General features: G+C 33.7%; 3 protein-coding genes across 4 annotated transcripts; 1 reads left to right on the top strand and 2 right to left on the bottom strand.

The window, feature by feature from the left end:
* The first annotated feature begins 1,331 nt into the window (after positions 1 to 1,331).
* Positions 1,332 to 2,441, top strand: LOC111371083 (F-box protein At2g26160-like). Its single transcript, XM_022992996.1, has one exon. It carries the CDS (start codon positions 1,332 to 1,334, stop codon positions 2,439 to 2,441), a length of 1,110 nt encoding a protein of 369 aa, XP_022848764.1.
* Positions 2,442 to 4,222: 1,781 nt separating this feature from the next.
* LOC111371520 (universal stress protein PHOS34-like) lies at positions 4,223 to 6,206 on the bottom strand. Its single transcript, XM_022993557.1, has 4 exons — positions 5,961 to 6,206; positions 5,290 to 5,399; positions 4,991 to 5,109; positions 4,223 to 4,479 (listed from the first exon to the last, which is right to left on the bottom strand). The coding sequence occupies exons 1-4, from the start codon at positions 6,136 to 6,138 to the stop codon at positions 4,401 to 4,403; spliced, it is 486 nt and encodes a 161-aa protein (XP_022849325.1). The 5' UTR covers positions 6,139 to 6,206; the 3' UTR covers positions 4,223 to 4,400.
* A 2,148-nt stretch (positions 6,207 to 8,354) lies between these two features.
* LOC111371522 (UPF0481 protein At3g47200-like) lies at positions 8,355 to 10,661 on the bottom strand. Of its 2 annotated transcripts, none has more exons than XM_022993559.1 (4): positions 10,562 to 10,661; positions 10,404 to 10,459; positions 9,272 to 10,075; positions 8,355 to 9,128 (listed from the first exon to the last, which is right to left on the bottom strand). In XM_022993559.1, the coding sequence occupies exons 3-4, from the start codon at positions 10,055 to 10,057 to the stop codon at positions 8,598 to 8,600; spliced, it is 1,317 nt and encodes a 438-aa protein (XP_022849327.1). In that variant the 5' UTR covers positions 10,058 to 10,075; positions 10,404 to 10,459; positions 10,562 to 10,661; the 3' UTR covers positions 8,355 to 8,597. The 2 variants fall into 2 exon arrangements, with proteins under 2 accessions (XP_022849327.1, XP_022849326.1); XM_022993558.1 differs by having other exon boundaries at positions 10,326 to 10,459; positions 10,562 to 10,658.
* Positions 10,662 to 12,759: the final 2,098 nt, after the last annotated feature.

Raw genomic sequence — 12,759 nt, forward strand, 5'->3', positions numbered from 1 at the left:
TTTATGGGACACGTTTTGAATGCTAATCCATAATCAAGAAAAGAGCAAAAATTGGTTGTATTTAAGAAATTTATGCAAATAGAAATAAATGGAAATGAATCAAATATTAATTTTTGTCAATTTCATGGGTAGAAATTTCTTTAGTTAGATGACAAAATTTGAAGACTATTTATTTATATAGGAGCAAAGAAAAATATGTTCCTTCGGGACCGTTCCTCCTACTTAGAAATTTGACAAATAATCGTGACTTTTAATTTAAGTTAATCCAACGTTCAATATTTATTTTACTAAGATTATGAGAGAGTTTGAGTCGCGACACTGGAAACACCTCTAATTTGATGTATGTATTTCCATTTAATTTTTTTTTTCATACCAATTTATATAAAACAGAGATAGTTAAGATATGAATTAGAAAGTGAATCCACCAAAAATCAAAGAACAAATACGAATGTAAACTAGTATGACACGTATTTATGGATGTGTAGTAGGAATTTAATAAGAAAAAAAATAATGAAATCTAGCTGTAAACTGAAATTTATAATTTTCATATATTTATTTTTTATTTTAGAAACAAGATAAGGCCAAATAATTTTTAAATTTTTGATACTTGTTTATGATGATAACAGAGTATTACAAGAAGTAACAAAACCTATTAATTTGAACCTAATAACTTTCTAAAGTGAATTTTTGGAATCACTTCTTCCTCAAATAATTTACTTGTCGTGCTGAAATTTATATACGAGCACCATTAAAAAGTTCATAACATTAATGTCACTAATAGTATTGAGAATCTTAACACTTGATCAATCGGGCCGGTCTCACTAAGGGACGAGTGGGATCGACTGCCCTCACTGAATATTCAAAAACTTTCAATTTGTCCTTGTTAAATTTAAATTTTCAGATTTTTTTAGTCTTTTCACAATTTATTTTAGTCAATTTTCCATCTCGCCCCCACTAAAAAATAATTCTGGATCCGCCCCTATTGATCAAGATACTCTCCATCAAAATTGAAATTTACGACCCTAGTGAAAAAAATTGAAAATTATATCTGGACTTTACCTCCAAAATTTTAAGCAAGAGGGTTAAGAAAATAAAAAGCAATTGACATATAGATCAAATCTATACTTACCATAATCTCAAAATCGTTAAACTTTCTTGCGCTTGTACTTGCCAAAATCTAAAACCTTCCTTAATTTTCCACTGTTTGACGAATCTTTTCAAAAATCTTTCACATTCCTGCTCTTAGTAGGATACTTTAAAACCTTCTATATAAGAAGACTTCAGCCCTGAAATTTCCCCGTTCAGAATCAGATTATTGCATTCATTACAACATGAAATTTCCACTTCTCATCTTTTCTAAAGAGGGAGAAAGCTGTATTTCTTTCTTCAGTTTGACAGAAAAGAGTGTTTTTCAATTGGATGTTTTACAATCCCTCAAAGATTGTCGCTGTGTAGGGTCTTCTCACGGATGGTTGGTGATTTTGAACGAGAAATCAGATCCTTTTCTTGTGGATATTGTTTCGGAGACCCGTTTTCAACTCCCCGGAAAAGAAACATTCCCCCACATTCAAGCTATTCGTGAAATAGAGAATGAAGAATTTGAAATCAAATACAAGCGTGAAAAGGATTCTTTTTGCTACTCTTTAAAGACTCTTCAAGAATGGTTAATGGTAAAAGCGATTTTATCTGGTATTCCGTCTTGTAACACGAAATACACAGTTATTACCATGTATAACTTGCACTGCAAGTCGAAGCTTGCTCTCTGTAGGCCTGGAGACAATGGATGGACTGGCCTTCTTGGGGAACATGAGTCATATGATGATATCATATGCCATGAGAATCTGCTTTGTGCATTGGGGTATGGGCCTTCGGTCGAAATATGGGACTTGAATGAATCCACTCAAAAGAGCAAGATGATTATTCAAGTTCCTTGTCCAAGAAATTTGATAGAAGCCAGAAAATTTTACCCCAGGGATCTTTATACTTCGAAATGGTATCTAGTTTCATCGTGCCAGGATTTGTTTCTTGTTATGAGGTACATCGGGGAGTTCGTTAGGTACGATGGAGAAGTCATTTATGAGGGAGATACTCTTACGGATTACACTTCTCAGCCTCTAGTATGTCCATATAAAACAGTTGGATTGAATGTCTATAAACTCGATTGTAAACAGAAAAAATGGCTGCAGGTGGAAACATTGAATGACGTTGCTCTATTCATCGGTGGAAATCACTCGGCCTCAGTTCTGGTTAAGGAGTATCCGGGTTGCAAGGCGAGTGCAATTTACTTTACTGATGATTACTGGGATAGAATGGACGAGGATATCTATTATGGAGGTCATGATATGGGAGTCTTCTTGATGAAAGATGGAAGCATTGAGCCATTCTTCGACTGCGATCAAGAGAGATTTGAACCACCACCCTTTTGGATGGTTCCTAACTAGATCGATTTTTGTAATCTCTAAGTATAGGAAAAGTACTTCAAGTCGATTATACAGGTAGGATGTGAATTTACTTCTGATTTTTCATCGCAAGTTTGGCATTGCTTTATTTTGATCTGTATGAATGGTTTTGTTCATCTGATAAGTGTAACTGTGTAAGCGTGATTTTTCAATGGAGCAGAACATTTAACATTGTATGCAGCCAAGGACTTTAATTTTTTGGTTTTGATTGATTAAAGTTTGAACATATCATGGGACAATTTATTCAGTTTGTTAAGAAAATCAAACTCTGTTAGCGTAGAACAATTCAAGAAACGCCATTTTTTTTTGTCTCAGTAATAATATTAGCAACTGTTACATTCAATAAAAGTACAGTTCTTACATAAGTATTCTAAACTATCAATAAAAGTATACTGCTCCTACCGATATGTCGGTTTCTGGTTTAGGCACCCTTTTGTTTAAAAGGTCGTTTTAGCTTTCCTGGTAGTGTAGCATGGTTTCTTTCAGTCATGTTGAAGCTTCCAGGAAGAAAGAGACAGCATTGGGATTCCCTTCCATTCCATGATCGTGAATTTTCCGTTCGTGTTTAGTGTACACGAACTCAAGCAACCAGATTTTTTAATTAACAAATTTGCTTGACACGAAGATGATTTAAGTCCTTTTTATCATTTAAATGATTAGGCCATGACAACGAGGACCACAGACACGTCTTCAAGAACACGGCCATCACTTCATCACCCTCCAACTCGAACATATCCTTCTTAACATTCTTCATTTCTAAAACCGCAATTTTAAATTATAAAGGTAAATTCATCGATTTTAGAAAAGATGAAAGCCAGTGTCTCTTGAAGCCTATATTTATAGATGTCCCAACAGCTGTTATCTTGAGAAGCTCCAACAAACAGTTTTATGGATTAGCAATATCGTGCATCACGATAGTCTAATGCTTTCAGCAGATGTACAAGACAACTTGATGTAGCACTGCAAAATGTTTTGAGTTTATCTAATTTCGTCCGCCTCCTCTGAAACGCTTAAGTCGGCTTGAATACTGGTTCAAAATTTTGAAAGATGCTCAAGGATTGCAAGGAATTTCTTTCTTTCCTTCCAACAAGATAAGAAATTCCAGCCCCCTTTTTTGCCTCTACAGAGTAACACTCTCCATTCAAAAGGTTTCCCATCCACTTGTGATGGCGTTGAAGAACGGCTGAAAATTAGCAGAAGCAACCTTATAAAACCATTGAAATTGCTGGTAGAAGCAGCTACAATGTATATATTGTGCACAATATATTCCTACAGTAAAACAAGATAAAAATCTGGTTCATCGTAGTGTCGTACCTACCTTTCTGAAATCGATCAATTTAGGAGACATGAGCTGTAATCTAGGATTAGTAGACACAAAGTAAATAAGACTAACTTTTTCCGTTTTCCAGGGGTTGTTTTATAGTATTTTTTGATAACTAACTAAATGGAAAGACTCAAGATCAAGTACTAAAAGAAAAACCTAACTGTTCTTGTTTGATGTGAACATTCTGATGTAACCTGTTTGTACTGAAAAATTATAACACGAGGGAACGAGATTTATCACTCTAGTCGATGCGCTACTTACATTGGAAGTCTCGTACTGAAATTAGGACGCAACGGGATTACTCATGTACCCTAGCCAATTATCCGTATATATTATCCTGTAGAGTTCATCTTCCAAAACGAGCCATAATAGCTCTGGCCTTCCAGCCAGACGGCCTTAGTGATAAAATGATCATCCAAAGGCAAATGAACAAATCCAGTAACATTCAGAATGAATTCCAACTGTATTTTTATTTAAGCGAAACGATTAACAAGCATCCTCTGCCAGCAATATACAGACATAAGTCCAACCACAAGCTGCATTACAGACAACAGTTATACTAAGATCAAAGAGTTCCAAAAACAACGTTAATAAGCTCTTGCTGATAATGCACAGGCCTAATCATGGATCTTCACAACGGTAACCGGGCAAGTAGCATTGTTGACTACATAGGTACTCACACTGCCCATAATAACCCTGCAAAATTAAGTGAAATAAACCAAATATCTATTAGTTCTAAAGCCGACACATGCCACAAGTGTCACATGCTATAGTCTATGACTTGAATAAAAAAAACCTAAGATATGAAATTTTAACGAATACCAATCTTTGACAAGGTTGGACACAAATGGTGAAGTACAGGATGATAAAAGTTCCTAACAAAAGGCTCGAAACAGAGACAGTGTTGGCCTTTTTATGCCATATTGAACAGCACTAGACAAAATAAAGAAAGTAAAAGAACTTAAAAAATCTTTTCTGTCGTCCTGTGCAACATTGCCCTTATAATTTATGCTAGTATTTACATGAATAAGGGGACCTTTACTTGATCAATCAATAGGCACACAAAAATCTTAGGGCTTTATTAACTATAATGATTCAATAGAACCCGTAGAGCCATTTAAAAGTATAAAGTAATCTCTCCAGGATCACAATGTCTCAACATATGAGTCAAGGAAATGACTACTAGAAGACTAAAAAGGAATCGAACCTCTTGATTTTGCCAAGGCCTCTGTTTCCAATAACAAGGCAGTCGAGGGGAATCTTATCAATAGATTCACATATCTTCTCTCGAGCATCTCCCCAATAAATTTTCAGGAGCACAGTTATCTGCATCATTAAAATCTATAAGTATTGCAATTTGTAAAAGGGGAACGGCATCGGCATGTTTGATAAGGTAGATTGCACAACATCCCATTGTATTAAGAATGCGAAAAAGGCTAAAATCTTGTTCATTGTATTGTCCACATCTGCTAGTTTTGTCATGAAGACTGTAAACATCAAAATTACCTCTTTTTGCCTAGATGCAGTAGCAACAATGTCCAATGTTTCAGGGTTGGGATTAACCCCATATTTCTTCATGATATGGGGCTCCATGAACTCGATCAAAGGAATCAAAGCTAAAAAATCACAAAAACAAATACATCGGTTAATAACCACACAAATAAACAAGACTCTACATCTAAGTTATGATATACTTCAATGATATAAAAAATGATTGCAACAAATCCATTTCAGTTGTCCATACGACACTCATTTGATCAGAACTCCAAAACTTAATTTACAATATTTAATGCCCCTTGAATACTAAAATCTAGATTAAGAATCAAGAAATAAGAACAATTTAGCCGGAGAAAAAAAGGAAAAAAGGTTTGTACCCAAAACAAAAAAAAAATAAAAAATAAAAATGAAAAAAATGAAAGAAAGTAAAAAGAACCATTATTGAGCTCAATTATTGAATTCCACCTTTTTATCAGCAAGAACACAATTTCAACAAATCAATCATCTTATAAGTCAATTAGTCGATCAAAATATACAAGCATATATCAATTGAACTCCAATGAAGTTGATCGGCGTAAAATCACCCATAAGAAAATACATATTAGTAAAAAACTGATGTGCAAGTAAAAAACAACGAATAAATCCATCATATATAGAGATAAAAAAGCTAGAATTCTTACGAGAACCCGTGGCTTCCCAGAGCTGCATCTCGCCTTCCTCGTAATGGCCTTCGTGTTGGACTGTAACCAGAATCAGGTGATCTCCCTTTCTCACAATGTTATTCACTGCCCATTCAAGCGCCTTCCTGCTGCACGGTGAGAAGTCAACGGCCACACCCACTCTCCTGCAATCTCCCATCTATTTCTCTCTCTACAACCTCTCTTTCTCTCACTATATCGATGTTTAGTGTGCGCATGCGAGACACAGATGAATATAGCAAAGGAAAAAAAGCACTGGGTGCGCTAAAAGCCAGTAGATGGCAACGAGCCGGCTCGGCCCTTAAACACAGGAGCTCGGCTCGGCCCCCAAGTTCGATTTCATTTTTCTTATTGTTGTAAATTTTCAAATTTTTCTTCACATTTTTTATGAGTTCATGGGCTTGTGAACTTGGCCCACGAGCCGCTCGCGTACTCGAAGAGTCAAGCCTTGTTCGGTTCGTTGGATTCGAGCACCGCTCGGCTCGTGCTCGAGTTTGGACCATGAGCCGTTTGCGAGCTCGATGATGCAAGCCTTGTTCAGCTCGTTGGATTCGACTGCTTCTCGGCTCGTGCTCGAAGTCATCATTTTTATAGCCCAAATCGCTCAAAAGCCGAGCTTTAAGGGCATCTCCAATGCATGTCCTATTGCACCAAATTCCACCAAAATTTGGTGCAAACTTCTTCCAAACATTGCACTAAATTTTGGTGCAAAATAGTGCAACATGAATAATGTTACACCAAATATGGTGTAACACCATTCATTACACCATTTTTTGCACCAAATGATGTAATATCCATTTTAACCTTATTTTTCATTTTTCAAAGATAATGATTAAGAGTATTTGTGTCATTTTTGTTATATGATGATGATGATAATTACTTACACTATTAATTATATTATTAAAGTTTATTATTTTTAATAATATAATCAATAATAATTAACGTAATTGTTAATTTAACATAAAGTTTACGTTTAAAGTTTAATTTAATGTAAAGTTTATATTATTAAAGTTTATTATTTTTGTAAATTTAACGTAATTGTTTATCATAAATTAATAATATGATCAATTATTTTTGTCAATTTAACATAATATATAAAACACGTGAATAATTTAGTAATCAATATATTTGTTAATTTAACAAAGTTATGATTTAGTAATTTATATAGTTATAAAATAAATAAATAATTTTTTAAAATAAATACATTGTCAAAAATCGAAAGAATGAATAAGATAATAAAGCACTGTTTATTTGGTGTAATTGTTGGAGAAGAATTTTGATTTGGTGCAAATTTTGGTACAACAATGGGGATGGCCTAATGAACCAGAGCGGCCATTTGACATCCCCAGACTAGTCAAAGAGATTTATGATCAGTAAGGTAATTTTAATTTCAACCTTGCTCCCTGTACCTACCGAACACTCACATTCAAAGGTGGGAATTTTTTTTGCCAATATTTTATACACTGGCCCACTCTCATGTGAGTGAGAATTCAAAAATTTGGCAAAAATTTTCTGTACTTGAAGAATTTTTGTTTTAATTTAAACCGTCAGATTATTTTGTGATTATTGTGTAACTAATATCTAACGGTGAAGGAAAGGGATAGAGGATAAATTTACCGTGTTCGAATGTATACAGAAGTGTTTCTGTTGTCTTTGCTGTGATTAAGGAATAAAAGCAGTGGGATTGGAAAATCAACTAATAATGTTTTCGATTGAGGTACAATACTTTTTACATATTACACAAAAGGCCTCAGCCTACAACTTTATTTACATATTTGGTACAATACTGATTTGTCTTATATGCTACTCTATCCAACATTTTTTACTAAACATGGCCGAGTGTAGCCTGTTTGGTGTAGTTAAAATCAAATTTTTAGTAAATTTTGGTAAAAATTGATAAAATTTGTTGTTGACAATATGTAAATTCGATAAATGTATGATTAAAATTAATTTTTGATTTAAAATTTTAACAAAATTTTAAGCTGCGCCAAACCAAGACTAGGTTAGTTGGACTCTTTTAGAGAGCAAATAGAAAAAGGAAGAAATTATGTAGGTTAGTTTGACTCTTTTAGAAAGCAAATAGAAAAACAAAGAAATTATGTATTTTTGATTTGTCTTTATTGCTTTCACTGCAAAGTAAAGCTAATGGCGACTTTTGATTTGATTGATTAATGTGTTAGTTTTTTTTTTTTTTGGCTCATATATCAAATTACTAATCATTACATGTATACCACGTAAAACGATTGCGGTGATTAGTCGTAAATAACATTATTCTTCACTATAACTACAAAACTAAATTCAACATAGTATGAAAAACACAAACGTGCAATTCAACAAACTCATGGATTCCACAGAATAACTTGAAGAAAGCTCCAGAACTCAGTGTTTATTCAATAATCAATTGGCTTCTAACAAACCCAACTTTAGAATGTAAAGGAAAACAATTATAAATAATAAAGATTAAATATGAAAAAAATAAAAATAACAACAAACATAGTTGAAATAGTTGAGTCACAAGCCTCGACGACCCTAGTCACGTCATAACATCCTATTCATCTTCAGGTGGTCTAGTCGACACAACATCTTTCGTTATACAAGCCATGAAAAAAATTATAAATATCAATGAAAATGGTGCAGCAAAAATGCAACTATTGAGAAAAATATTGCTATGAAAAAGAAAACCAGTAACATGATCGCCAGAATGAACCCTAAAACTCCCAATTCACGTCTGTAGTTAATATCCCTCATAGCCTGCAGCTGACACCGAGTTTTTCTTCTGCTCTTTTGATGGTCATTAATTTGCCTACAAATTTCTCCATAGTAAAAATCCGTCACATTAATCTCAACGTGCAGTTTCTTCATCAAATCAAGTATTTCTCCATCTCTTTCATGACTACCATCAATTAGAATTCTTTTACTGCGAAGTATTCGTGCATCGTTTACATTCTGGATTAAGCTTGCCATGAAAATGGCGTATGATGTGATCGTCTTTGAACATTGGTGGTGGCTACGCTCCAATGCTATCAGGTTTCTGAACAAAATTTCTGTATATCCATTGACTTTAAAAGGTGGGATTTGGAGTTCTTTATTGATTAATCTCACGTTCAAAGGGACTTCATTGGCTGCCCTTCTAAGTCTTATCCCAGCTAACTGAAAGGTAAAAACACTGTTAAAGCATCTTGCCTAAGCTCAAATAAAATAAAAATATTACTTTTCTGTTAAGTAAGTAAAGACAGTAAGATAATAGTATCTTAGTTGAAGCAAGGTGACTATAGGTACTTGTTAACTTCAACCTGAAGTCCTGTAGCGCCGCTGAGTAAACTTTTCTGACCACCAGTGGATCGCGTTCGAGGCATTGTCGGAAGATATTGCTGGCGGATTAGGTCGAGCAAGTTATGAATTTCGGGACCAAATTTGTCTTGAGGAATTTGTCCATCCCCTGAGAGCAGTTTTCTGAAGAAACACAGGGCAAGTTCCATGAGAGACATGTTGCTACATTGCTTAATTACAACAATGTAAAACAACTTCTGAAGAACCCAAAAGGGAATTTGATTTTCGAGTAAAATCATATCGCATCTTAACCAGAACATTTTACTGTCTGTGCTGAAGAAAATTGGATCATCCCTACGCCTCAGATTCTTCATCGAATACTCAAGAAATAGCTCGATTATGAAACAACCATCGACTAACATAATTTCAACAAATTTATCGCTCTCCATGTTGACTAATTCACCATAGAATTTTCTAGCCTTTTGTTCAGAATGTTTAAGCGTCTTGACACAAGTGTCAAGAATTGTTTCTTCATTAGGGTTTCGATTCAGCAGTGTGTTGAAATATTGCCACTTTAGATCTTCCATGACGTTAAGGTTGTTTTTGCCATGGTGAAAAGGTCCGATTGACAGCAAACTGGGCGAATATTTTTCTTGATTTCCTTCAGAAATTTCTTCAGAAATCCTGCAAACAGAATGCAACAAAGAAAATTTTTCCATTTTTTCCTTGATCGAGTGTACAAGATCATGCTCATGACCAATTTCGATGGCTACATGATCTAGTTTTTCAGTTTGACCAAGTCCTTCCATTTTCTTTGCAAGTAATGTCTGTCGAAGATATAAATACAAATAAATAAATTAGTACCTTCCCGACTATGCCCCAATTTGGGTCTTATTTTTTCACCCAAAAAAATCAATTTTTTGACCATTACTTTCCTAAGTCAACCATTATTTTTGACTTTTTTCACTCACATATGTGATCCATTTTTCTTTTTAATGGTCAAAAAATTGATTATCATAATTGCTATCGAACAGACCCTATGTATACTGAGGGATTTTGAAGAGAAGACAAAAAAACCTGCTCAAGTTGCAAATTTGAGTGGCAATTGCGAGGATCTTCTACTATAAGATTGACGAAAACAGAAGATTGACTTACTCTGAGGGCGAGGCACCGAGGCCAACCGATAGGCTGCTTTCAATGCAACGAGCGATCTTTAGAAAAATAGTTTTGGAGATAAGTTAACGTGGAGAGTGTCATGCATGATATTTACAGTGATAATCATTAAAAATTTACAGCTAAATTGAACTTGTTACCTCTTTGAAGTACTAAATATGTAATATCATCTTCAATGCTGGAACTGAGACACGGCATAGATTCGATTTGCTGGGATTGTCAATTGTGATTCTGAACAATTTAAAACCCACAAACAGTGATGAGAATCATAGGTGACTTGGTACGTTTACCAACAGATTCATTAACTAAAACAGTCTGAAGAGAATTTGTCTTCAGGCAGAAAGCAAAGTGTTAGTGCAAAGTAAATTTAAAATAGTTTGCTTTTTTGTAAATTTAAGAATTAACTAAAGCGATGAGAATCAAAGGTGACTTGGTAAGTTTAGCAAAAGATTTATTAACTAAAGCAGTCTGAAGAGAATTTGTCTTCAAACAGAAAGCAAAGAACAAAGTAAATTTTTTAATAGTTTGCTTTTTTGTAAATTTAAGAATTAACTAAAGTGTCACAATAGCTTTTAAGTGGAAGTGCTTTAATGTGATGCAGACGTATTCTTACCTACTTAGTTGGCTTGATTTTTGTTATTCTAAGAGTGAAGAGAATTTCACCAAAATGAAGCAAAGAACATCACTTTCTTTTGTTTTTAATTTTTCTGTGAAATTCGTGATGCCAAATAAACATAAAATAATATTAGGGTCCGTTTGGTTGCAAAGATGGAATTGAATTGCATAGAAAACGAGTTACAAGGAATTGAATTGCCTAAAATTGTTTTACTGAAAATTGTAAATTATTGTGTTTGACTGATATAATTTTTCACGTGAAAAATGTTGAAATAAAAGTGTTTTTTGATATTCGTTTGACTTTGTTTTGTAAGAAAATTGTTGATTAAAAGATAGAATTTACTCGTATTGGGGATGACATTGGTTTCCATCGCCAAAAAGCAAAAAAATAATAATAATAATAAATAATAAATTCAAGAAAATCGTCTATTTTTTAGTGTTCGTCTGATTTTATTTTACATGAAAATTATTAATGAAAGAGAAATATTTTTTTACAATAATTCTTAGAATTTGTTTACATTGCCTAAAAAAAATGAAAAAAAATTACTACAGTAGCTGGGATTCCAATCAAGGAATAGCACAACTTCCAATAAACGCTAGAAACCAATTCTATAGAAAATCTTGTGAATCAAACACAACATTTTGGATGAAAAATGGGATTTTCCACCCATTTCCATGGACTTGGGTGAATCAAACACTACCTTACCCCCCGTTTGGTCTCCCATTTTCAAAAAATGAAAATGGGTGGAATAGTGTTTTTTGAAAATTAAGTGTTGAAAAAAAAGAAAAAAATTTCGATGTACGCGTAATATTATTTTTATGAAAGATTGTGTAATTGAAAATAAGAGAGAGAAATGGAATGTAATACAATGAAATTTAATAGAGGCCAAACGGGACCTTAATGTGAAATTCTGAAATTTAATCTACTCTATTCACATAACTCAGTTGATCATTTCTACTTTCCTACCACCCACTCTCCACTGGCATTTTTGCAAACATGTGGTGGGCAAAACAGTTGGGATTTTCATTTACATAACACCAGAGATTTGTTGGATCAAGTGTCATAGATTCACCCTCGGAAAATTCATCCTTTCCTTCCTCTTTTTCTTCTTGAACAATTGATTGCCGCAATGGAAAAAACCAAAATAATTGAAGCAGCTTCAATTCAATTTCTTCTACAAAATAATGGAGAATGGTTCTAGCCACACAAAAAACCGTTGTGATTTAAATTTTTTTTTTTCATTTTTTTTTTAAAAGAAAGATAAAAATTAAAATTTATGAAGAATTCAGTAAAGAGGGATGTAAAAGAGACATAAGATTGGACTATGTTATTTTGTAAGAGCTAATATTGAACATATCATTAATTAAATTAATGTAATTTTGTATATATTAAAAAATTTAATTATAATACGGAACCGAACCGAATGGAACCGAACCCGAAAGGTTCCATAATTAAATTTGGACCCGATGGTTCCACTTACTAAATACCCGAAAATTTCGAGTCGGTTTGGTTCTCGTTAGAATCGAATCGGACCATGTCCAGCTCTAATTTTCTGACACATCAGTCTATCTCATCATTCTTTGTTTTTAAGTTTGGTTAAGTTGCTTTATTCTACTTCCAAATGAGTTGTCAATCTAAAACATACACGTCTTCCAAATTCCATTCCTATATTCTAGAATTTCTTGAAATGGCCTATAAATGCAATAAGCGGGCCAAGTTTTT

Source organism: Olea europaea, chromosome 22 (assembly GCF_002742605.1).
Source record: "Olea europaea var. sylvestris chromosome 22, O_europaea_v1, whole genome shotgun sequence".
Taxonomy (NCBI): Eukaryota; Viridiplantae; Streptophyta; class Magnoliopsida; order Lamiales; family Oleaceae; genus Olea; species Olea europaea.